This window comes from Danio aesculapii, chromosome 13 (assembly GCF_903798145.1).
Source record: "Danio aesculapii chromosome 13, fDanAes4.1, whole genome shotgun sequence".
NCBI lineage: Eukaryota > Metazoa > Chordata > Actinopteri > Cypriniformes > Danionidae > Danio > Danio aesculapii.
Window position 1 is genome coordinate 5,062,337 of NC_079447.1, and position 27,797 is coordinate 5,090,133.

General features: G+C 35.8%; 1 protein-coding gene across 1 annotated transcript; it reads right to left on the bottom strand.

Moving 5' to 3' along the window:
* Positions 1 to 3,824: 3,824 nt before the first annotated feature.
* LOC130239937 (zinc finger CCCH domain-containing protein 6) lies at positions 3,825 to 26,599 on the bottom strand. Its single transcript, XM_056471320.1, has 12 exons — positions 26,179 to 26,599; positions 18,424 to 18,640; positions 17,739 to 17,861; positions 16,098 to 16,335; positions 15,869 to 16,005; positions 13,943 to 14,071; positions 13,739 to 13,853; positions 13,513 to 13,622; positions 11,528 to 11,745; positions 8,876 to 9,291; positions 8,559 to 8,738; positions 3,825 to 5,437 (listed from the first exon to the last, which is right to left on the bottom strand). The coding sequence occupies exons 1-12, from the start codon at positions 26,262 to 26,264 to the stop codon at positions 4,023 to 4,025; spliced, it is 3,384 nt and encodes a 1,127-aa protein (XP_056327295.1). The 5' UTR covers positions 26,265 to 26,599; the 3' UTR covers positions 3,825 to 4,022.
* Positions 26,600 to 27,797: the final 1,198 nt, after the last annotated feature.

The window sequence follows — 27,797 nt, forward strand, 5'->3', positions numbered from 1 at the left end:
ATGAATACTTAAAGCCACACATCCCTTTTTAACCTTTGATAGCGAAAGAACAATGTAGTTCATGTTTATATTACACATACGCACCTGTTCAGCAGAGTCTGCTCAACCAAAAGTCTCCATATACCAGATAGAAATGCACTTAAAAGCAAATTAACTCCAACTGCCTTTCTGGAGATAATCTATAAATGCACAACATGAGGCCAACACAAAAAAATAGATATCTGATTAGATCGAATAAGCTGCAGCAGGGGGAGAATATATGTACAAACCAATATAAATAAATAAAAAAGCTTCATATACATGCAAGGTGAATATAAAGAACAAGATGTACATTATATAATAACTGCATGAGCTATACACGCCGCTTAGAACTTGTGTCTTGTTTCTAGTCCAAATATCTTGATTTGAAACAACATGAGAACGAGTAATTGATCAGAGAATTTTCATTTTTCAGTGAACTAACCCTTTAAGGTATCTTTCTTTCCTACCGTGCATCATTTGATAATGCAATTTCAATGTTACCCTCAAATTAAACCTGTAAAAACGTCATGTGACCCAAGGGGTGCATGGTGTCTCTCCAGTGTTAATGCAGTTACTCCTGGGTGCAAGTCATCAGACGAGATCCTGGTGAAAAACGCACAGAATCTGCTTCAGACTGTTATCCAAGGAGTTCGAGCTGCAGAGACCGCATGCATCAGGGTAAGAGACTCAGAAAGCTTTACGCCATCAAATTTCTGTATTATACATACAAATTCGAAAAAAAAGGCCTACTATTGCCTTATGTACAAGGGGATTAATATAAACGTAGTGGTGGTGTTCATCTGGTCTTGAATGGTATTTGTCATGCTCAGGTTTAGTGTTATAAATGCTTCTTTACCTTTTATAGGGTTTGAAACAACCTGAGCCAAACTCTGAAGCAGCAAAGGCAGCAGCTTTCTGTTTTCAGTGGAAAAAATCTCTCCTTATCCACCGAGCTCAAGAACAACTCAACCCTGAAACTGACGAATTGGGTCTACGCAGAACCTCACCACATTCAGCGGCGCCCAGCCATCAACATGTTAGATAATTACAAATAATGAGTCAACAAAATAGAATTAAGAAATCAAATTTCCAGAAATGAGTCAAAATTGAGTGAATTTTACCTTAACAACATAAATAATCTGCCAATGAGGTAAGCAAAATAATCTTGCTTTCACTTTGAAATAATTTTATTTTGTTTACACCAATTGTCGGATTATATAGCTTGTATTATTTTACTTCTTGATTTAAGAATTCTTAAATATTTTGACTAGAAACAAGACAAAAACTAAATGCATGAGCTAAATGCATGAACTATAGACTGCTCAGTACTTGTCTTGTTTCTAGTCCAAATATCTAAAAATGTCTTCAAGAAGCAAAAAGTTAAACATACAGTCATGTTTTCAGAAATAATGTTAAAGTGAGATTTTCCTTAAAACAAGCACAATAATCTGCCAAAGAGGTAGCAAAATAATCTTGCTTTCACTTTGAAATAATTTTATTTTGTTTACACCAATTGTCGGATTATTTAGCTTGTATTATTTTACAGTATTTTTTTACTTCTTGATTTAAGAATTCTTAAATATTTTGACTAGAAACAAGACACAAACTAAATGCATGAGCTAAATGCATGAACTATAGACTGCTCAGTGCTTTTGTCTTGTTTCTAGTCCAAATATCTAAAAATGTCATCAATCAAGAAGCAAAAAGCTAAACATACTGTCATGTTTTCAGAAATAATGTCAAAGTTAAGTGAGATTTTCCTTAAAACAAGCACAATAATCTGCCAAAGAGGTAAGCAAAATAATCTTGCTTTCGCTTTGAAATAATTTTATTTTGCGTAACTCAATGGCAGATTATTTAACTTGCTTTGAGGAAATACTCATATATTTATGACTTTATTCTGAAAATGACAGTATTTTTTTACTTCTTGATTTGGGGATTTTTAGATATTTACACTAGAAACAAGACAAAAACTAAATGCATGAGCTATACACAGCAGAGTTTTTGTCTTGTTTCTAGTCCAAATATGTAAAATTACTTGAATCAAAAAGTAAATAAATATAGTCTTGTTTACAGAAACGAAAGTAATGTGTCGAGATAAAGTCAGTTTTTCCTTAAAACAAGCAAAATAATCTGCCAATGGGGTCAGCAAGATAAAATTATTTCAAAATAATCTTGTTTTTGCTTTGAAATTATTTTATCTTGCTGACCCCATTGGCAGATTATTTTGCTTGTTTTAAGGAAAAACTCACTTAATTTTGACACATTACTTTCATTTCTGAAAACAAGACTATATTTATTTTCTTTTTACTTCTTGATTTAAGAATTTGTAGATATCTGGACTAAAAACAAGACAAAAACTAAATGCATGAGCTATACACCACTTTAAGCTTTTGTCTTGTTTCTAGTCCAAATATCTAAAAATACTTGAATAAACATGCTACTTGTTTTCACAAATAATACATCAAAATTAAGTGAGTTTTTCCTTAAAGCAAGGTAAATAATCTGCCAATGAGGTAAGCAAAATAATCTTGTTTTCATTTTAAAATAATTTTATTTTGTATATCCCATTGGCAGATTATTTTGCTTGTTTTGAGGGAAAAACTCACACACAAGACAATATTTTTTACTTCTTGATTTAAAAATTTGTAGATAATCTGGACTAGAAACAAGACAATAACTAAATGCATGAGCTAGACACTGCTTAGAGCTTTTGTCTTGTTTCTAGCCCAAATATCTAAACATTCTTAAATCAAGAAGTAAAAAAATATTGTGTTGCTTACAGAAATAATACATCAAAGTTAAGTGAGATTTTCCTTAAACAAGCTAAATAATCTGCCAATGGAGTAAGCTAAATAATCTTGCTTCCGCTTTGAAATGTTTATTTTGTTTACCCAATTGGCGGATTATTTTGCTTGTTTTATTTAGCAAATTTTTTACTTCTTAATTTAAGAATTTTTAGATATTTAGACTACAAACGAGACAATAACTAAATGCATGAACTATACACCTCTTAGAGCGTTGTCTTTTTTCTAGTCCTAAAGAAGTATCTAAAAACTTCTTAAATCAAGTAATATTAAAAAATACTGGATTATTATTATTTTGCTTACCTCATTGGCAGATTATTTAGCTTGTTTTAAGGAAAAAATCCTTAATTTTGACATATTATTTCTGAAAACAAGACAGTATTTATTTTTTTTTTTTTTACTTTTTGATTTAAGAACGTTTAGATATTTGGACTACAAACGAGACAAAAACTAAATGCATGAGCAAAAAGCACAAGCTATATGAGTTTTTGTCTTGTTTCACGTCCAAATATCAAAAAATTCTTAAATCAAATAGTAAAAAAGATTAACTTGTTTTCAGAAATAATGCATCAAAATTAAGTGAGTTGTTTCTTAAAGCAAGCACAATAATGGGTAAGCAAAATAATCTTGCTTTCATTTTAAAATTATTTCATTTTGCTTACCCCTTTGGCAGATTATTTACCTTGTTTGAAAAGAAAAACTCAATTTTCACATATTTCTAAAAACAATACTATTTTTATATATTTTGTTTATTTATTTATTTTTACTTCTTGATTTAAAAATGTTTAGATATCTGGACTAAAATCAAGACAAAAACTAAATGCATGAGCGATACACTGCTTATAAACATCAAAAAGTTCTTAAATCAAGAAGTAAAAAGTTAAAAATATTGTCTTGTTTTCAGATATATCTAGTCAAAAGTGTTTTTCCCCTTAAAACAAGCTAAATAATCTGCCAATGAAGTAAGCAAAATAATTTTTCATTCACTTTTGAAAAATAAGTTTATTTTGCATATCTCATTGGCAGATCATTTAGCTTGTTTTAAGGAAGAACTCACTTATTTTGACTAAATTTAAGATTACATTATTTTTACTTCTTGATTCAAAAATTTTTAAATATCTGCACTAGAAACAAGACAAAAACTCTAAGAAACTCGAATAACTTTTTTTTGCTGTGTATTTAGTGTGAGTGTGTTTACTGACAGAATGGCGATGCTGTAGGGTCAAATGTTTTAAAGACATCCCTTAAAGGCCTGTCTTTCTTCTTACTGTCTTTGTCCTCCTCTTCCTCCTGTGCATTTGCACCAGTGGAGCCGACAGGTTTGTTTTGCCGTGGGTCAGTATATGCAGGCCGTATCAGTCCTGCCAGTGCCTGAATGGGTAAATTATGCACTGCTGGAGCTGCCGCCAAAACAGGAGAACAAGGAGACGCCGGCATTACTGTAGGCACTGGAGGAATCGAAACACTTGCACTGCTCTTAGAGTCCTCAATAGTGTTCTTATCATCTTTTTCAGGCGATCCATGAGAAGGAGACAACTTCGTAGACGGCGGCTTTAGTATACCTGACTTTTTAGGTTCCTCTTCGCCTTCACGTTTCGGAGAAAGTAAGCTGTGATTACGTGGATCATATAAACTAATCCCCCCTAACAATGTGGTCGGGCTTTCAAGACCAGCACCCATCGATGAAGCCAGACGTGGTGCATACGGAGGCAACTTCTCAGATTTTTCCACACCAACCGGTTGGTTTGAGGACGCTCGCTGTATTCTTGGATCAACTCTTTCAGTTGGACTTTCCTTTGTAATAGGAAGCTTGGAGTCTAGACTTCCGGAGCGGTTTATTCTGGGATCGAGTGTTTTATGAGTGCGTGGATCTGTAGGTTTGTCTTGATGGCGAGGATCTACACTCCTACCAGGAGGACTTCCAATCCGCACGATGCCCTCTTTAAAGCGTGCGGCGGCCAAACGTGGATCTGGAGGACTCAGAGTTGCAGATGGAGGGTGATCCGGTGGAGATGAAAGGCTACGGTTTAATTGCGCATCAGCGATCAACGGTGGAAGCGGCAGATTTATGGAGTGCTCCTGTTTGGGAATCAACGACGGGATGAGGTCTTCTGGAGCCCAAATTACGGTTTGAGAAAAAGCCGGACGCTGGAGGAGAATATCCACCCGGATGTGACTGAATTGTTTAATTTGACAGCGCGGGTCTCGCTGGATTCCTCCGGGAATGGGATCTAGAGGGATTAAAACTGCACGTTCGCGAAGCTCTCTTTCGCATTCGTCATCATCCTCTCCTCCTGGTGTTTTGTGGGACACGGAGGGGTGCCGATGATGAGGGTCAGGTTTGGGGGCATCTGAAGGTTTTATTTTGCGTGGGTCTCTGGCAAGCCTGGGGTCTCCAACAGCATCCTCTTTTCTGGGGTCTGGCGGACGCTGACGTGGGTCTGCTTTTATTCGAGGGTCAACAACACGTTCCTTCTGGAGTCTTGGGTCAGCTGGTGCCACGCTGGGTTGGATTTTCAGCATTTCGTTTTGCTTCTTGAGCGTGTTGAGGATTGCTTTTACACTGCTGCCCTCCTCGTCATCGCTGGAGTACCAGTTAGGAGTTTCGTCTAATAAATAAAAATCAATCAAATATTAGAGTTCGAATGAGTGTTCCCACTCTTGAATGAACAGCAGATTGAAGAACGTTTTAAAGCACCAGTCATTTTAAATCAAGCACCTTTGTAATTCATAACCCAGCATATGTAGTGCCATGAAAATCCTTACTGTACTTAACATTTCACTTACACTTGATGTTTTTATTAAAAATATCAAAGTAATTTTCAATTAACCATTATAAACAGTGATGTTTAAAGAACTTTAATAAAATTTGTTGAATTCAATACTGGTTCAAATGCGGTTTCTGAAATATTAATAAAGTGTGCATTAGTTGTCCGTGATATAGTACAAATTTTAGATTTTTGAATTAAAGAATTTCACAATATTTTGTTCTGTTTTCGACAGCAGCACAGTACAATTGTTGAAATAATACAATAAACAGGAAAAAAGGACCTATGTTAGTTTTTAAAAGTACTTTCCAGGCCTTGAATCCATATGTCCGAAATTTAAGTACTTTAAAGCATGGACACCCTAATGAATATTCAAACCATAAACATCTTCTTCTTTTTTTAAGAATTACTATTTTATGACTATTCAATATTAATATTGATTTGGCTCTATTGTTGTTTTTGTTTATCAACATATTTTTCACAAATAAGCAATATTAATGAAGCCTAAATTTAATCAGCAGAAGTAAAGCTGAAGTTAGAAGAGCATTAACAGGCAATGGAATAAACAGAACACACCCTCACTTGTTGTGAATGAATATAAATAAAGATATAAACGATATAGAATAATTTACTTGGAGTTAAAAAGGGGCCCATTTCTAAAATACTAGAAATGTATGAATACTGTAATGTAAATAATTAGATTATTATATATACAAGTCAGAATTATTTGTCCCCCCTTTTTTAAATATTTCCCAAATGATGTTTAACAGAGCAAGGAATTTTTCACAGTATTTCTTAGAATATTTTTTCTTCTGGAGAAAGTCTTATTTGTTTTATTTCGGCTAGAATAAAAGCAGTTTTTAATTTTTTAAAAACCATTTAAAGGTCAATATTATTAGCCTCCTTAAGCAATATATTTTTCTCGATAGTCTACAGAACAAACCATCATTATACCATAACTTGCCTAATTACTCTAACCTGCTTAGTTAACCTAATTAACCTAGTTAAGCCTGTAAATGTCACTTTAAGCTGTATAGAAGTGTCTTGAAAATTATCTAGTCAAATATTATTTATTATTATTTAAAATTTTATTATTATTATTAATTTTATTATTATATTTTATATATATGCTATACATCTGTAAATGTATATGCACTTATTAAAAATAAATAGCACAGATTTTGTATTGCATAGAAATAAATAGAGATTTTGAGACTGAAATCGGAATTAAATGATCTGAACACTGTTATAGAAATAATTATTGACTATATACATGGTTTCCGCTACATTCATTCTTCCATGGCGGAGCGCCACAACCAAATTTCATCCCGCCTACATTACAGCTTCTCATTCAAAACATTATATTTTTATAATAGTGAGTGATAATCACACCAAAACGTATTAAAAGGTAAGTGACTTATAACAGCGTGAACTTTTCTGTAACCGTAGTAGTGCTGTGCGTCATTTGTTTAACCCTTTAAGGTTACGTGCTGACTGACTGATTTGACAGGTGCGTGATGTGTGAGGTCAGCAAACACAACGTATAGCCGTTTCACTTTACTTCAGGATGCATTAATGCCGCTCTGTAGGTCTATTGGTGACATTCATAAATATTCCTAGCAAATCTAATAAATGTTGGAGACATACTCGTTACATAAACGCACTAAATCGCACTTCAGCAGCATTTATTTGAGAGAGCGCACAAGAAGATCTGCGTGCTCTTAAAGCGGCTTATGTTTGAGGGAGCATGCAAGAAGTTTTGTGCACAAGCAAAGGAAATCGGTGCACAAGCAAAGAGATGCGCATGCTCGTAGGCTATTACATAAATGCGATCTCGACTTGTAATACTGCGCTCACGACATTTATCATTGAAATAACGCCACAGGTAGTTGGTAGGTCTGTGTAAAAAAGGCCTGCCGCCACGGAAGGATGTGAAGGATGTGTAAATATATAAATAAGCTGAGTCTGAGAGTTTTATTTATGTGATAGTTTATTTCACATTTCTTGTTTGTAAAGGTTTCTAAATACGAATAAAAAGTGATCAGAAATTTTTTTGTACTGTTTTTATTTTTTTTTTAAGTTGTAAGAGCCTGGAGGTATTACAGACTTTGCAAATTCAGTTTGCAGATATTTGTGGGTACAGACATCCATTGTATGCGTTCTTTGCCGTTTTTTCCTGGCTTTTTAATATTGTCCATATCAATATCGGAATTATATCGTATCGACCGAAATTAAGAAATATATCATGATATAAATTTTTGCCATATCGTCCAGCCCTAAGTGAAGGATGAGTAAATAATGACTGAATTTTTACTTGAGTGAACTGTCTCTTTAAGACTCACTCCCCTGCAGCATACAGAGATGGATCTGAAAGATTTTGATGTCAGAATATATGGAGTATAATATATACAGAATATAGTAAAGATGTCGCATTACGAGTGAAATAGAAAAAGTTGGTCACAGTTTATAATAAGGTTTTAATAGTTATGTTAGGGATAAAGTACATCCAGGAGGATGTTGATGTTTTGAAAATAAAAATGAAAAATTTATGATTTGAGACGAGGATAAAATGCATTAAATCTGTCCAAAATACAGGATTTACCCTCACCGGCCACTTTATTAGGTACACCTGTCCAACTGCTCGTTAATGCAAATTTGTATTCAGCCAATCCCATGACACCAGCTCACTGCATTTAGGCATGTAGACATGGTCAAGACGATCTGCTGCAGTTCAAAGCGAGCATCAGAATGGGTAAGAAAGGGGATTTAAGTGACTTTGAACGTGGCATGGTTGTTGCTGCCAGACGGGCTGCTCTGAGTATTTCAGAAACTGCTGATCTACTGGGATTTTCACACACAACCATCTCTAGGGTTTACAGAGAATGGTAAAGAGGAAATATCCAGTGAGTCTCAAATTCAGGGTTAAAACAAATATTCCTTTAAAATGTTTATTTTCTCTAACCTTTATCTCTGTTGGAAGGTGTAGACCCTTGTCCCTCTTCCCTGTGAGAGTCAGAGTCCTGCTTGTTCTGGTTAAGATGTAAAAGCAAAGCCTTCTGTACAGCCGGAAGGAAGTCCTGCATGCCACTGGAATCGGTGTTACCATGTTGCTGAGAGTCCTGCATGGGTCCCTCATCTGTAGCTGAAAGAGAAAGGGCAATCACTCGTATTTAATTTCTTTTAATAAACACCAATGTTGCATCCCAGTTCGTCAACTTATACTACATCCTACAAATGTGTGTTTCTTGGTTTTGTTTTTCATGCTAAATGAAGACCTACCCCCTTGAGCAAGAGACTGGCTGCTAAACAAAGTCTTGAAGAATTCTGAGGGCATCTGGCCCATGTTTGGAAAAGGCATGTTCATTTGCACATCAGGCATGGGTGGAAATGGAGCCCCCTGTTGATTGATTGGAGGACAGCTCATGTGCTGCATGCTGCCGTGGAAAGCTGGTGGCTGGCATGGAGGTGGAATAGGAAAGCCTTGGGGTGGAGGTTGGCATGGAGGGCTTTGGGGTATTCCTGGACCTGTGAATGATGGTGGAGGACTCCCTATTGAGCCTGGATGAGGAGAATGGGAAGGATTGGGTGGAGGAGACATCATATTGCCAGCCTGCATGTCCTCAGGGCTGCTGCCAAACGGTGGACCACCTTGAAACTGTCCAGCAGGGGGCGATGTACTGTTGTAGAAATTGGGCCTGCAATGTAAATGCATATGAAACAGGTTATAAATGAAACCCCCCAAAATAGGAAGATCTAAAGATAGAATTAATGTAATGACAGAATTTCAGAAACAATCATTTGGTGTATATTTTGACCTCCAGGGTTTGCCTTATGAATGCTTCATTCACACTAGCATCGATATTGTAGCTGCCTGTCACTCTGGGTGGCGACCTGCTGCAAACGCAGTGGTATGTAGGTCTACAGCATGGAGAATGCAACCAGCCTCTGAGCGAGCTGAGAGAGGATCACGTGAGCATTACTGGTGCTCCTACTGGCTGTCGCTCAAGAAAGTCGTTCTTCATTTGCATAAAGTTGAAGCAATCTCAACTTTGTCGCATTGCTAGACACGCCCACCTGGTCGCCAACGATCACTGTCACTCGTGTAAATGGAGGTCGCCGGAAGTCACTCACTCTCCGTTGAAATAAACAGTCGCTTGTCGCTTTGCTGCTACAAGTCACTCATAGTGTGAATGAGGCTTAATGCTGATGATACACAGGGTTACTTTTTGCAGAGCGATGTTACCTCGCAATTTGTTTTATTAAGAATGGCCAACAATATTGTATTTGTAACCTATTGCCCTAATCATTTACCCTGTGCCTCACCTGGTTCCCCATTTATGGCATCATTTCCCAAAATTGCCCAGCAACATTGCTCAAACATTTACCCTGTGTATCATCAGCAACAACAAATTCCCTGAGTTTTACTGACTAAAAAGCTGAATTTCTATGTCATCTAATCAATGTGAACACAGGCCACTTTGTATAATATTAAGATGGTTTTAGCAACTTAATATTATACAAAAACATATACTATTTTTATTTTACTCCCAAAAATAGGAAGATATAAAAATATAACAAAAGTAATGACAGAAGTTCAGCTGATGATGCATAAGGTAACTTTTTGGGCAATATTTTCGGGTAATTTTGCATAGGGATGTTGCTTTGCTTTTTTTTTTTTTTTTAAGAATGGCCAACAGTATTATATTTGTAACCCACTGCCCTAATTATTTACTCTGTGCCTCACCTGGTTGGTCATTTTTGGCATAATTTCCTAAAATTGCCCAGCAACATTGCTCAAAATGTTACCCTGTGTATCATCAGCATTAGAGTGGAAACCCTGAAGTTCAAAATATACTCTTCTGACTTTACACACTGACTTTCACTGACTAAAAAGCGTAATATTCATAGCAATGGTTTAGCATAAATATAATTTAGCACAAGTAGAAAAATAATTAGAAAAACAATTGATAATTTACCTCAGATTTTGAGAAATGGAAATGCTCGCTCTCCTATATTTGATAGATCTGTATTAGTATTACAAATTTTACATATAGATTTTCTGTCATCCGCTTTTTAACACTTAGTATTTGAAGTAGTCATTTTGAAGACAAAGCACTTAATATTATATTATCGTTAATATTATTAGCCGGTACAATCTGGTGACTGCATTTGATTAAAGGGATTGCCTATTGTTAAGCATAACAAACTTCAAAAATTAAGCTGAAAATAGTCCACACACGATAAAAGATATCGATATACATTTTTGTCCTAACCATCCCAAAAAATGTCAATTTTAGAATTTCTATTTTATTTTTATTTTTGCGATGTTACCGGGCAAAACAACAGCTTAAACTGCTGTGACAATGATCACCTCAGGTACAGATTATGTTAGTTATTCAGTGATGAATGCTCCCAATGCGAGTTCGAAGACCATTTGTCGTCACATTTATTGCCATACTACTGAAAGCAGCAACAGATAGTTCACCTCAGATCTTAAAAAAATAAATAAAAGTAGCAAACATTCATTCAGCCCATGTAATTTTAATGATGTTAATTTGTTAAATATTCATTAATTAAATTATAACCCTTACTATTTTGTTGGGGCAGCAGTCGCTGAAATTTAAGTTAATGATTATAGTATTTAAACTATGATATACAAACAGTCACAGGACTATGACTACAGTATGTTTCTGTTGTGTTGTATCGAGTTTGGTGCAAACAGCTTCATTGCTTGTTGTTGGAATCTTGTCACGTCGTGTGAGGTAAGGATACGGTTTAAGCATAACAAAGGGTGCTAAACAGAGCTATATTAAAAAATTGAGAAGTGCTTTCAACGCCTGAAATAGACCTACTAAAATAGCATGATATTCCAAAAATTCCATGAACTGTGGGAACTTCCAACAGGATTCAATCTGTAATTGTAAACAGTACCTTAGAGCGATTTTCTGTGCCAAGTCCACAGTAGGCTGAACTTTGATCTCAAACAGAGAAGGGATCTTCTTGCTTCCATCTGTGGGACTTCCAGGCCCAGGAGTGGGTAATAATCCAACACCTGGAGGGGGTTTAGGCAGGGGGGCAATTCCTTGTTTTCTCAGATTTTCTAACTCAAGCTCGTCTTCATGGACAGTTTCCTCATCTGTATTTAAGATCTATAATGTGCAAGAGAAATTCGATTTTTAATGCATGATTTACTCATTGAACATGACATTAAATAGTTTTTTTAAATGCTAAAACGCATGCTTCTGTCTACTGGCAGTTTATCTAAAACAATTCAGTGTCCCTGGAACTTGACAGTTATTTATATTAGTTATTTAACATTTCATGAAAGTCCTTTTCAACACTTAATTTAAAGGGATAGTTCACACCCCAAATTGTTATTTACTCACCATAGAGAGAGAGAGAGAGAGAGAGAGAGAGAGAGAGAGAGAGAGAGAGAGAGAGAGAGAGAGAGAGAGAGAGAGAGAGAGAGAGAGAGAGAGAGAGAGAGAGAGAGAGAGAGAGAGAGAGAGAGAGAGAGAGAGATGCAAAAACCTCTAAGTGCCATCAGGAATTTTTCTCTATAATAAGCATTTTTCTTAGCCTCTTATGATTGTTTAGTTATTTCATGTTAAAAGTGTTGAAAATAACCTATTCTTTGCAATCAAAGTGAAAATACTGAATCAAGACATAGGAGCCTGAGAAAAATACTAACATTAGAAGACAATTTCAGATGGTACTTCAGAGGTTTTTGCATCTGAACTCTTCATATATACATTTACATATATATATTTACATATATATTTACATATATATACATGAGCGCCCGAAATGTAATTATGCGCCCTCATAATATATTTGGGAGCATTTTTGTGTCTGAATATAATGGTTGTAGTGCAATCTGATTTGATTTTCTCTAAAAACTTGCTGAATCGCTCTACCCTGCTGCTGGTTCATATTAGCTGTCAGTCACTCAACGCTTCCCGCTGTCAGATAACAGGGAGCTTTTGTTACTGCAGGAAATGCAAACGGCTGAAGAGTGAAAAGTGCACAGGTTTGCAAACCCCACCTAAAGTTATAATAATAATAATGGCTTAGATGACAGCGATCATAACATGAGGTAAATGTTGATCCGCCAGCTGAGATCAATCGAGTGTTTTCGGAGAAGGTGCCCGAATCTCGATGCGTTGCATTCACCGCATGTTCAGCGCAAATGTCCGCTAAATATAAAGTATAATACTGTACACATCATCGCCAAAGAAACTCGCCTTTACTAAGTTTACACTGAAACTACAGCTCATAACAAAGAGCGGAATTGCGCTGGTGGTCATCATGAGAATCCTGCTCTGTCTGCTTATAAATTGGTGCGGCTGACTCACCTGCTTTATTCCAGAAACACAGAGAAATGAAGATCAGCTTATAACGAGACTGAGCATTTACAATGACCCAAACCAAAACTTTTAAAGAGTAATAGAAGTTATTTTGTCTGTTCTTCCTTGAGATGTATATTATTTTGCTATTTAAAGTAATACCATGATATTATACCGTCACCGTTCAAAAGATGAAAAATACCGTGATATTAATTTTAGGTCATATCGCCCACCTCTACACATACATACATACATACATACATACATACATACATACATACATACATACATACATACATACATACATACATACATACATACATACATACATACATACATACATACATACATACATACATACATACATATATATATATATATATATATATATATAATACATACAATAATACAAAGTATCTTCTTTTGTGCTGTCAAAACAAAGAACCTCATAAAGGTAAAGATTTTTGAAGGTATGTTTTTAAAAAAAATCTAAGTAATCAACATATTTTAAATATTCTAGTGCATGCATTTGTATGGAAACTGAATGTTCAGTCACAAGTTAGTTCATACCTTATCCAAAAGTTCCTTGGTGACATCAGTTAAAGGCTCATGGGAGAACTTGCAGTTGTCTCCTTGATAACACTTTGCTCCGGTGTGAAAGAATTTGCAAGGATACTCACGTAAACTTTAGGGTCAAGGAGAAATAAGATAAAACATATGCTTTTTTGGATAAAAAATCATGTAACAATATTTCTCACTGTCAATCTCTCAAAATACTCTTGTTTTAAAAGGATATTGTGCATGTATATACAAATATCTCCTTTGGTACAGTATCCCTGGACGTAAAATTTGCACAGTTCTTTCTTCTTCTCTGGAACAACATTATCATGTTCAAACTTGCACTGGTCACCCTGTAAAGCATTAAGATCACATTTCAATAAGAGTATGCACATTTTGTCAATAATAATCAATATTTGTGAAAGAGGATGAATAAGCTTACTTTGATGCATCTACCCTCGAGGAAATATTTACAAATGTGTCTTCCATTGTGTTCAACCGTATGCTGATTAATGAATTCCTGACTCATGATTGGACGCTTTTTCTGGAAAATGGGTGGACCTTTAGAGTCCTGTATGAAGACAACACAACATGATTACCATGAGATTTTATTGATGAAAGCAGTGTTTAGTGCAATTAGTTACAAAATAACCGTTTGTAACATACTTATAATCCTATATAATATACTTAAATACTTAAATAACAGATATTCAAGTTCTATATAAAACAAATCAGTAAAGCAGAAAAAATATTTAGCAGAAAAAAAACTCGCGTCTTTGCCGGTGTGGGCGCCGAGGAGAGTTGAAATCAAGTCAACTTTATGGTAATGAGCTATGACGCAGTTTGGCGACAAGCAATCGGAATGTAGAAGTCCACCGCTTGAGAGGATTTCAGACAACAAAGTCACTGTGAACTTTGGTTCCAACCACAGTTGTTCCCAAGGGTTTCATTATTGCGTTCGCCGGATTTCCAATTATTTGCAATGTTTTCTTACAGGAACATGCATTAAAAAAAGTTACTGGCAAGTTACTGATGTGAATACAGTATACCACACCACATGCTCATTCAGTGCAGCTGGCTGTGTTTTGGAGGCGAGGTGGAATCGCCCGAATCCAGGCACAGTAGATGCTATTCAGTTTTGGCACAGTGCGAAGAAAAAGGCCAAGTAAACACAACATAGCTGCCATTTAGGCAGAAGTGGCACCTTTTTTGTTTTCTTGTTCCTGTATCTGTAAAAGCTAAAATGTCTTATTTTTACTTTCTGTATCTATTTGAAAATGAAGAAAATGTTGTCTAAAGACAAACTTCATGTTCATTTAAAAAAACGTTTAAGATTAACATATTATTTTACTATCAGAGATGCGCAGATAAATTCACTGAATCTGCTGTTAATATCCACGGTGACCTATCATTATGCCTAAAACAAAGAATTAAATTATTAAATTGACGATAGGGTGCGGATACATATATCAGATAAAACTATATGTGCGGGCGGGTGGATGATTAGTATGAAGCCACGGATTCGGGTGTCATTTCAGCTGATCCGCGCATCTCTAGTGCGCAACATTTTCACGCTAGAAAGCATGTTTTATGTGGGAATGTAACTGATATGATATGCTGCAACGACCCCTTTAAATACGAGATCAATGTAGCGAATTTTTACGCTCTCGCCACTGGAGCTGAAGGCAGGCAGTGTTGTTGCCAGGGTAGCCAGAGCGACCTTTGATGCTCTCACCGCTTTCGGTGTGAACGGTGTGAACGCAGACATCCTGGGATTTTTAATGACCACAGAGAGTCAGGACCTCAATTTAACATCTCATCCGAAAGACGTCACTCACTGAGCAGTATAGAGTCCTCATCAATATACTGGGACGTTAGGACCCACACAGACCACAGGTTGAGCGCCCCCTGCTGGTCTCACTAACACCACTTCCGGCAGCAACCTAGCTTTCCCATGTGGTCTCCCATCCAGGTACTGACCGAGCGCAGCCCTACTTGTAAGAGTTGCAGTGAGAGTCCATGTGAGAGTTGCAGAGAACTAGCTGCTGGCTAGATTTCCCAGTACTATGTATTTTCCAGTACTACTGGAAGGGCATCCATTGCGTAAAACATATACCGGAAATAGTTGGCAGTTCATTCAACTGTGGCGACCCCTGATAATTAAAGGACTAAGCCGAAGAAAAATGAATGATTGAAAATTGAATAGAATTTAATAAAAAGTTAAACTGCATTTAATTTCTATTGCCCATGCGTTGAGATTTATGTGAATTTTTTATGTTGATAAGGTAATTAGTAATACTTTATCTTTCGAAGTAACTTACCCAACACTGAGCAAAAGTAAATCCAAAAAAAAGAGAGATTTTCTTACCACATCTCCTCCAATTTGCTCTCCTCCTCGACCACGGCCTCTGCCCCAGTTCTTGCCCTTCAGTTTCTTATTTTTGTTCAGCATTCCTCGTCCTCTGCCAACAACACCACCACGACCTCTGCCACGCTGCCCACCAACTATATAGCATGCAAATAATGTATTCATCATCGAGATTTAGAGCTTCATCCATTTAATTCCCATCTATAATATTTTTAAGTAACAAACATACACTGCTGCTGTTGTTGCTTTTGCTGTCCCTTTATATTTGATCTCTTAGACTGATCTTTAGGTGTCCCACCTTTACCATGACCAGACGACTCTTTAGCATGCTTGTATTTGGACAGCTCCTCAGAGTAATCGTCCTCATCATCATAATCATACTTTTCTTCACTGTAGTCACTGTATTTGTCCAAATCACTGTTCTTATGCTGCACTGATCTCTGGATTTTTGTGGGTTCATTTTCCCGCTGGAGACATGAATAGACAGAGTAATTATGTAGACATATGCTGAAATTCAGTATTTTCAATATATTGTGATTAGGAATGCATCAATATGGATTTTTGGCCGATATCCATAACCAATTACTCAATATTTGGAGGCCAATAGTGTTGCACGATATACCGATACTAAAAAAGTATCGCGATACTCTGGCTCTCAAAGCGATATGATTCTGCATTTTTTTTGGTACCGGTATCCCTAATAAATATGCCAATCAAACTGAATACAATCTTACATCAACAACACATGACAAGCAACACATTGATAACAAATAATCATATTAGATTACAAACAAACCAACGAGTTGTTTTAGCAACTTTAGAGTGTTTATCGCTGCTAATGTGTTTACACGTAATAATTTCCAGAGGTGATTTAAACCAAAATACACAATGACATTCTATTAAACATATCTAAAATGATAAATAATATGGTAACTTACTGAGTTATTAACGCACAGCGGAACTACACAAAACAGAACAGACTTTGAAGAAATAAACAATGTGAGGAAAGCTCAGTTATAGTGCACTGGACAAGTCTGAACAAGTTCTGCTAACGCATGCGCGAGCAGATCTGTACAGTTGCATAATCTATCAGCTTAAAGATATCAGCCTAATTTTGATATCGGATCGATAACGATAACATTAAAATAGCATTTAATGGCTGATAATGATATGGCCACCGATACATCGTCCATCCCTAATTGTAATAATGAACCTGCATGATATTGATAACACAGGCGCTTCAAAATACACTGAATAATTATTAGTTATTTAAATTTTAGAGTGCTTTTTAAAAATGTCCCCATTGCATTTGCATTTTCATCACAGCCCCAAATGCTTGGTGACTAAATTGGTTTATTAGCTTAACAGTTCATACATGTTAACCTGGACTACTACATGCTACAAAAACTGACCGAAAATGATGTGACTGTGTATAAGGATGTTGCTGGATAGAACTTCCAATAGTTAACAGTTGTTATTTTAACTGAACTAACTATGAAAACTAAAACAATCATAGGTGATGTAAATTTCTTATTTAACGCTTAATAACGCATTAAAATTGTAGTTGTAATCAAATTACAAGTTGTGATTTATATATTTAAGTTAATAATTAATAAAATTCTGTTGTATTTTTAACTAATATTAACATAATAACGCAAGTTGAGATGGCTAAAAAAGCTTATTTAATTAATCTAAAAATAATCTAAAATAAAAGCCAGCAAGATTTTTTGACTGTGTTTATATACAATAAATTTATACGCCAAGTATTTTTGGTTATTATACCTGTTAAGGTAACTTTTTTGCAGTCAATATCATAATAATACTGTATACTATGCCATTGATAATGCAATTTTAATGACCCTAAACTCACCTGTGCAAAATCTCCATCGTGATCACGATACATTAATTTGCTCTTCTTGCTCTTACGTCTGTCCTGACGTTCATGTTCGGAGTCGTAGCTGTCTGAACTGGAGCCACTGGACGGAGTGTGATGCTGCATTGGAAAATAATAGAAAAAGGCCTAAAATATTCAATCATTGATAACACTTTACAATAAGGTTTTAGTTAATGCACTGACTAAGATGAACAAACAATGACCGATACATTTATTAATTGTTCATGTTAATGAAAATACAGTTGTTCATTGTAAGTTCATGTTAATTCAGTTCATTAACTAATGTTAACAACCATGAATTTGGATGTTAATGTTCATAATCAACGTTAGTAAATACATTAACAAATGAAACCCTAGTGTGACTCAATCATTCAATTTGATTCATGATAAAGAACATACACAATATTGAAGTAATGAGCGCTTCAAAATACTGTGAAAAAAATATTTATAATTGGAATAATTAATCAATTGCAATAAAGCAATATAATTTAGTACTTTTTTGGTTATTTTGACTGCTTAAGTCAGCGTTTTTGCAGATTAGGTTAATATTGTGATAATTTTCAGCAATTAAATCGCAACAAGTAAATCTGATACTGGCAGAAGCCTAAACGGGGAAAAAAACTACGGATAATCATTAAAATAGATGCACCACAAAACCTACCTTTTGCCGGTCTCGCCTCTTTCTCTTTGACCGGTGCTTTTCTTTAATTTTCCTGTGTCGTTTTCGGGAATGCCGGTGTGACTTCTCATCTTTTTCCCTCTCTTTTCCCTTCTCTTTGTCTTTATCAAACTCTTCAGACTCTTCCTTGATTTCCTTCACTTCTTCTATGCTTATGCCTTCATCGTCTATTTCTCCATCTTCCAATTCACCGTCCTCCCTGTAAGATAAATTTTAAAATGCTTGAGAATTTCATTCACAAAAAGAATAAATCGAAAAACTAAATTCAAACAAACAAAAAAACAACTTCAACTTTATTTCTAAAGGATATTTAATCTAACCTCAGTTGGTCAAAGTGCTGTACAGCGAAAGGAAAAAAGGCAATAAAGGAAAAACAGCAATTTAAATAAATAAAATCATTATCACACATTAGAAGAAACAATCAAGTGAGCAGTATTTAATGGTGTTTGGAAAGGCAAGCATGATTATTACTTCTCAATCTCAGATTTAGAGGTTTGTTATGAAATGTTGAAGACTTTTGCAAGGAAGTAACCAACCACATAGCACTAACAACCACAGAGTACATCCTAAAACTGTCGACTGTAATAACTGTATAGCAATGCACTGGCAAACACCCACAATACAATACAGGGCTTTTCCTGCAAAGAGAATTACGAAGCGCCCACGGCACCTCCACCAAATTTTGTACCACCTCCATGTTTTGACGAAAATCCAGCAGGCAATCACGGATACAGACGGATCCCGTAGTGATGCTCAAGCACTGGTCTTGTATTGAATTACATTTAATGTTAGCCTTTTTAAAAAGGATAATGTATTATTTGATAAGATTACAAGGATAATACAAAATGCACTTGTTTCAAGCAGAAAAAAGATTAATTATCAGGATAACTCCTCCACCTTATTTTGAGCCAGGGAACACCCTGCAATGGTATTATGGAGTTTGCATGAGAAAACACCACTCACATACTCTTCAGTACATATAAAACTTTAGCTATGACTATAATCTCCTTTTGTTAATAATAGTTTTGATTTTTATAATATTGTATATATTCAATAATACATTAATATTAAGTTATAATAAATTAATTTTATAATTAAATTTTTAAAAAGCCATATAATGATGGGGATCACCTTTAATGTCCAATGCAAAACAAATGGAGCTGCACACTCTTATTGGATTAAAAACAGTCGGTGCATTCCAAGCGAGATATATTGCCCTTATAATGGTACTTCGGAGTGAAATAAATTAAGGTCGCCATATCGAATTGTAATTTAAACCAAAGCGATCAAAATTGGCCACTTTGAAGGGCCCTTCAGAATGAGGGAGTTTAAAAAAATACAACTAATGGACACTTCTGGAAATTATCCTTCGAGCAGGAAATCTGTTTGGAGTCACACACTGCACTCAATTCAGAAGGGCTCATACCTATGCTCTAATCCCTTCAGGAGGACACTCTGAAGGGATTAGGGCATAGGGATGAGCCCTTTAGATTGGAATCCACCCAATATGTTTGTTTTGCTGGGTGTTAAGTTCCCCAGTGATAAACTCTGGAGTGAGAACAAGGACACCATAACACAGACTCTGAAGGTCTTTCAGATTTGCAAAGTAGGCCATGACACTGTAGAAGGAACCAATTTATATGGGATTTAAACACATAGCAGAGTAGCAGAGCTAAATAAACAGCCTTTACATACTGTAAAATATGGCACTGTGATCCCTGGTGTATGTTTGAAAAAACAAAATGACAAAAGTTTCTATATAGGTCAATGCTTGCATATGGGATTATTTAGTTACTTTGTATGTGAGATTGGTGGACTGATGTCTAACCTTCGGTTTTGTTTTTAGTTGGGAAAAGCAAAGGGCAATAGAAACAAAATGCAATAATATTTCACTTTTTTAATATTGAATTTATACGCACTAAAATCATGGGCAAATTTTTGGTGCTAAATTTCTGTTAATTGTAATATGAAACTAACATGATTTGGAGATGCAATGAAAATGTATTTGCATCCTGATGCTGTGAAGGCCAAGCCAGTAAATCCTTTATTTAATAATGCATGCTGTGTTTTTTATACATCACTGCTGACCATATTTGCAATGGTGTCACTATAAAGTGGCAACATAAATGCATCTAGATCAGAAAGTGTTCAGAAATCAGGTCAAAAAGTCACTAAAAATGGCCTAGATCTTTAAATAAAAAAAAATGGGGCAAAAGAATTTGTGATCGGTTACCTAACTTAATAAATAGTTTATTCAAGGCCGATATAGTTTTGAGTACATAATCCATGATTCAATTTCAATTAATCGATTCAAGATTTTTTGGGGAAAATAACATGACAAAAAACGGTCAACAAGTAGTCCTAAAAGAAAAACTGAAATGAATCATCCTTTCAATGACACGGTGTTGGAATATTTGTGAGGAAAATGCAAAATATGAACAGGAACTCATAAAAGAAAACATATAGAAATTATAACTCTGGTCACATAAAGTTTTCTCTTCAATGTCAATTGCTGTGTGCCAAACTGTGATTTGGTTTAAAACCAAGATGTGAACGTTGATTTCAAAAACTAATTCAACATCAGTGTTTTTGACACAAAAAAAAACGACAACACGCAGTGTGACGTGTTAAAAAATAAAAATTGTGATGATGAAAAGTGCACAACATCAAGAATGAAAGAAATATTACAATTTTGATGAATAATGAACATAACTTCTGAGTCTTTGCTCCAATTACTGGCTGATAATTAAAATAGCTCAACACATGGCTTTCTATGTCTCAACAATCCTGTCATGAATCCTTATCAGACATGTTTTCCTTTGCCAAGTGGGAAGGGCAATCAGATGGTTTGTGAGTGGGGCAACATATGCCTAGTGACTATTTACATATTCAAAAGCCTGATTATGTATTACAATTACTACAAATATAATAATAACCAACCAAAAGCTTCTACAAAACCCAAACGTCCTTGAAAAGCAGCTAAGTAAAGTGCAAACAAGTGGGAAAAAAAGATGAAAATTGACCACAAGCAGAGTCACTTTCTTTTCTCTCAAAAAATTAACAGGCATAATGCATAAAGGGGAAAAAAAAATCAGATCTGGTCAAAATCTGATCACAAAGTTTTCTCTTCGATGTCAATTGTAACTATAATGGTGTGCCAAACTCCCATTTGTGTTTTTGACAACAACAAAAAAGGACAACACGCACTGTGGCGTGTTAAGAAAATAAAAATTATGATGATGAAAAGTGCACAATATCAAGAATGAAAAAATATACTAAAAATGTGATGCCAAGTTATCAATGGGCATATAAACTTCTCAGACTTCTAAGCTCCAATCACTGGCTGATAATTAAAATAGCTCAACACGACTTCCAATGTCTCAACAGTCCTGTCATGGATCCCTATCAGATATGTTTTCCTTTCCCAAGTGGGCGGGGCGATCAAATGGAACATGACTGGGTGGGGCAACATATGCCTAGTGAATATTTACATATTCAAAAGCCTAAAAATGACTTATTACCATTAATATAATAACCAACTCCAACCTTCTTTAAAAATAAAAAAACCTCCTTATAAATCAGCCAAATAAAATAGATGAAAGAGATGAAAAAAATTGACAAAGATAAGCAGAGTCACTTGCTTTCCTCTGAAAAATCTAAATATGAACCGTAATGCATAAATGAAATAAAATGACTGAAATCCAGTTCAGTGTTGCCAATTGGGCGATTTTGAATTTATTTTTGCGGGTAAAAAATGACATAGTGAAAATAGTAGTCAGCTACATCTGGCAACACTGATCCAGTTACGTAAAGTTTTCTCTTCAATGTCAATTGTAACTATAATGGTGTGCCAAACTCACATTTGGTTTAAAAGCAATTCAGATGCTGATTTCAAAAACCAATTTAACATCAGTGTTTTTGACAAAAAATATATATATAGACAACACCCCGTGAGAAGTGTTAAATTAAAAATTGTGATGATGAAATGTGCACATGAAGAATGAATGAAAAAATATATTAAGATGTTAATGCCAAGTTATCAATGGGCATATAAACTTGTCAGACTTCTAAGCTCCAATCACTGGCTGATAATTAAAATAGCTCAACACATGACTTTCAATGTCTCAAGAGTCCTGTCATGAATCCCTATCAGACATGTTTTCCTTTGCCAAGTGGGCGGGGCAATCAGACTGAACGTGAGTGGGCGGGGCAACATACGCCTAGTGACTATTTACATATTCAAAAGCCTGAATACATATTACAATTAGTCTGTGTCCAAAACCGCATACATCCATACTATATAGAACGCTAAATACAGTATGTGAGCCGAGTATTATGTCCGAAATCATAGAATTTGAAAATCAGTATGCGAGAAGTACAAGGATGACCTGCTAAGTAGATTCTGAAGTGCACCGCGAAAGAATTCATAAATGGGAGTCAAGCGACGCAACTGACACGGGTAGGTCACGTGATGACAAAATGGCGGATATGGTACATCCGAATTCCATTCATACTGCTCACATTCATATTGTATAGAACGTGCTTTTCTAACAACTGAGTAGTACATTTAAATTCAAATGCAGTACCTACAGAGTAGTAGGCAGTTTCGGACGCAGCTTTAGTATAAATATAATAATAACCAACGACAACCTTCTACAAAATCTAAACGTCATTAAAAATCAGATGAAATAAAAGTGCAAACTGCAAAGAAGTGAGAAAAGAGATGGAAATTGACAAAGACGAGCAGCGTCCCTCACTTTCCTCTCAAAAAATGAACAATAATGCATAAAGGGGAATAAAAATTGGCGAACTCTGATCACAAAGTTTTCTCTTCGATGTCAATTGTAACTATAATGGTGTGCCAAACTCACATTTGGTTTAAAACCAATACAGATGTGAATGCTGATTTCAAAAACCAATTCTACATCAGTGTTTTTGTCAAAAAAAAAAAAAAGGACAACACCCTGTGAGGTATGTTAAGAAATTAAAAATTGTGATGATGAAATGTGCACATCAAGAATGAACGAAAAAATATATTAAGATGTTAATGCCAAGTTATCAATGGGCATATAAACTTGTCAGACTTCTAAGCTCCAATCACTGGCTGATAATTAAAATAGCTCAACACATGACTTTCAATGGCTCAACAGTCCTGTCATGAATCCCTATCAGACATGTTTTCCTTTACCAAGTGGGCGGGGCGATCAAACTGAACGTGAGTGGGCGGGGCAACATACGCCTAGTGACTATTTACATATTCAAAAGCCTGAATTTATATTACAATAAGTCTGTTTCCGAAACCGCATACATCCATACTATATAGAACGCTAAAAACAGTATGTGAGCCGAGTAGTATGTCCGAATTTATAGAATTCGAAAATCAGTATGCGAGAAGTACAAGGATGACCTACTACTTCCGGGGAGATTCTGAAGTGCGCATCCCATGCATGCTGTGGTATCCCCTAATGCATCGCGAGAGAATTCATAAATGAGAGTGAAGCGACGCAACTGACACGGGTAGGTCACGTGATGACAAAATGGCGGATATGGTACATCCGAATTCCATTCATACTGCTCACATTCATACTGTATAGAACGTACTTTTCTAACAACCGAGTAGTACATTTAAATTCAAATGCAGTACCTACAGAGTAGTAGGCAGTTTCGGACGCAGCTTTAGTATAAATATAATAATAACCAACGACAACCTTCTACAAAATCTAAACGTCATTAAAAATCAGATGAAATAAAAGTGCAAACTGCAAAGAAGTGAGAAAAGATATGGAAATTGACAAAGACGAGCAGCGTCCCTCGCTTTCCTCTCAAAAAATGAACAGGAATGCATAAAGGGGAATAAAAATTGGCGAACTCTAATCACAAAGTTTTCTCTTCGATGTCAATTGTAACTATAATGGTGTGCCAAACTCACATTTGGTTTAAAACCTATACAGATGTGAATGCTGATTTAAAAAACCAATTCAACATCAGTGTTTTTGTCAAAAAAAAAAAAAAGGCAACACCCTGTGAGGTATGTTAAGAAATTAAAAATTGTGATGATGAAATGTGCACATCAAGAATGAACGAAAAAATATATTAAGATGTTAATGCCAAGTTATCAATGGGCATATAAACTTGTCAGACTTCTAAGCTCCAATCACTGGCTGATAATTAAAATAGCTCAACACATGACTTTCAATGGCTCAACAGTCCTGTCATGAATCCCTATCAGACATGTTTTCCTTTACCAAGTGGGCGGGGCGATCAAACTGAACGTGAGTGGGCGGGGCAACATACGCCTAGTGACTATTTACATATTCAAAAGCCTGAATTTATATTACAATAAGTCTGTTTCCGAAACCGCATACATCCATACTATATAGAACGCTAAAAACAGTATGTGAGCCGAGTAGTATGTCCGAATTTATAGAATTCGAAAATCAGTATGCGAGAAGTACAAGGATGACCTACTACTTCCGGGGAGATTCTGAAGTGCGCATCCCATGCATGCTGTGGTATCCCCTAATGCATCGCGAGAGAATTCATAAATGAGAGTGAAGCGACGCAACTGACACGGGTAGGTCACGTGATGACAAAATGGCGGATATGGTACATCCGAATTCCATTCATACTGCTCACATTCATACTGTATAGAACGTACTTTTCTAACAACCGAGTAGTACATTTAAATTCAAATGCAGTACCTACAGAGTAGTAGGCAGTTTCGGACGCAGCTTTAGTATAAATATAATAATAACCAACGACAACCTTCTACAAAATCTAAACGTCATTAAAAATCAGATGAAATAAAAGTGCAAACTGCAAAGAAGTGAGAAAAGATATGGAAATTGACAAAGACGAGCAGCGTCCCTCGCTTTCCTCTCAAAAAATGAACAGGAATGCATAAAGGGGAATAAAAATTGGCGAACTCTAATCACAAAGTTTTCTCTTCGATGTCAATTGTAACTATAATGGTGTGCCAAACTCACATTTGGTTTAAAACCTATACAGATGTGAATGCTGATTTAAAAAACCAATTCAACATCAGTGTTTTTGTCAAAAAAAAAAAAAAGGCAACACCCTGTGAGGTATGTTAAGAAATTAAAAATTGTGATGATGAAATGTGCACATCAAGAATGAACGAAAAAATATATTAAGATGTTGATGCCAAGTTATCTATGAGCATATAAACTTGTCAGACTTCTAACCTCCAATCAGTGGCTGATAATTAAAATAGCTCAACACATGACTTTCAATGGCTCAACAGTCCTGTCATGAATCCCTATCAGACATGTTTTCCTTAACCAAGTGGGCGGGGCGATCAAACTGAACGTGAGTGGGCGGGGCAACATACGCCTAGTGATTATTTACATATTCAAAAGCCTGAAAACGACTTTTTACCATTAATATAACAGACTACACCTTCTACAAGAACTCACGTTCTTAAAAATCAGCTAAATAAAGCGCAACAAGAGATGAAATTTTGACAAAGGCAAGCAGTGTCGCTTGCTTTCCTCTGCAACAAGATAGTAAATTGTACGTGCATGCAGGAAAATATGAGCACTACTTAGTGAACTGGGGGAAAGGAGGCCTGTCCAGAAACGAACACGAAGCCTAACATACTCCACGTTGGAAAAAAAAATCAAAAATAAAAACAAGATATAGGTGTCAAAAGATTCACATTCACACACATGAACCTGCACATTGTAGCATTTGCAGATAAGAACATGTTTACTCGACCTTTCTTCCCCTGTCAGCTCACAGTCTGTCATGATTTTGTCAAGTGCGGGGCTTGGGGGACTGGAGAAGAGGCTCACAAAAGCCATGATGGTTGGAAACGGAACTGGCCCTTCTCCGAAACCAGAGTGAGGAGCATCAGTCACTCGTTGGCTGAAGCTTTTGATATAACTGACAGTCTGGAGGAAAAACTCACGGTTTACACGTCTCAACAACACATGAGACGCTTAACAGACATTATATCCGCTCTCATGTTTAACGGCTGTCTCAACACAGCTTTTGATACCCTCAGCTTTGTTTATGTCCCCGGCGGTTTCACAGGTGCCCTGGTGCGAGACTGCAGACGCAGAATATTGTGTTTGTAATCGAAGGCTTTTTCGGGATCTTCCACAGACATGGCGCCCGCAACATTTTCGTGAAAATGGCTGCGAGGATCTTGCAGAAGCTTAAGTGACCCGCCCAAGTTGTGAGCGGAGCAAATCAGTGATCTCTCCGCCGCCGCGTTGTTTCAATTACTCGCTCCGCTATTGGTTCAAGCACTGGCGCCTAAGTGCGAGGGCGGTTTTCTGTGCTTCTATTGGTCAGTGAAGATGTCAATCACATTGTTGCTCGTACAGTTCAGGATGACGCACTATTTTTATTTTGACGTATTTCACAAATGTTTCATTTTTGATTATTTTAAATTTGATTACTAATTTCATGATTATGTATGGGAAATGCTATACAAACAAGCAAAAATGGTCCACTGATAAACCTAAGATTTATTTACTTAAAATTGATCTTAAGCATTGTATTAAGAATAATTGTTAATCAATTGTTTTAATGGAAACCCCAAAAGATCTTAAAAATAAAAATCTATAAGGATGTATGCGATTTTGGAATAATTTTCTTATGTGAATTTCTTTCATTTATATATATATATATATATATATATATATATATATATATATATATATATATATATATATATATATATATATATATATATATATATATCCCCTGTATTTTTGTATGTATTCATTTATTTTAAATTTAATTAAATTTACTTATTTTAAATTTTCTTAATAAATTGTTGGCGACACGGTGGCTCAGTTGTTAGCACTTTCGCCTCACAGCAAGAAGGTCGCTGGTTTGAGTCCTGGCTGGGTCAGTTGGCATTTCTGTGTGGAGTTTGCATGTTCTCTCCATGTTTCCTCCAGGTGCTCCGGTTTTCCCCAGTCCAAACACATGCGCTATAGGCATAGCCGGCCCTCCCTATAAGTGAACTAACCAGCTGCTTAGGGCCCCGCTGCCACTAGGGAGTTTCCTTGCTTAAATCATTTTTATTTGCATTTTACAAATAACCTTCTTTGAAAGTGCTTTAGGACTTAAACATTTATAAAATTTCACTAAAAAGAACAAAAAAAATCACAGTTTTATTAAAATTGAAATAGTTGAAAAATGGGAAACATTCACTCATTTTCTTTTCGGCTTCCTTTATTAATCCAGGGAATGAACCACCAACTTATCCAGCACGTTTTTACGCAGCGGATGCCCTTCCAGCCGCAACCCATCCCTGGGAAACATCCACACACACATTCACACATACACTACAATTTAGTATTCCCAATTCACCTGTACCG

What these genes read in the sequence shown, in the direction of transcription:
- LOC130239937 (XM_056471320.1), bottom strand. Translation starts at nt 26,264, where the DNA reads ATGGCTTTTGTGAGCCTCTTCTCCAGTCCCCCAAGCCCCGCACTTGAC. An exon ending in TCGAGGGTAGATGCATCAAA is followed by an intron (nt 13,854 to 13,942) that starts GTAAGCTTATTC and finishes AATGCTTTACAG; the next exon opens with GGTGACCAGTGCAAGTTTGA. An exon ending in ACCTTCCAACAGAGATAAAG is followed by an intron (nt 5,438 to 8,558) that starts GTTAGAGAAAAT and finishes TTTATTTATTAG; the next exon opens with ACGAAACTCCTAACTGGTAC.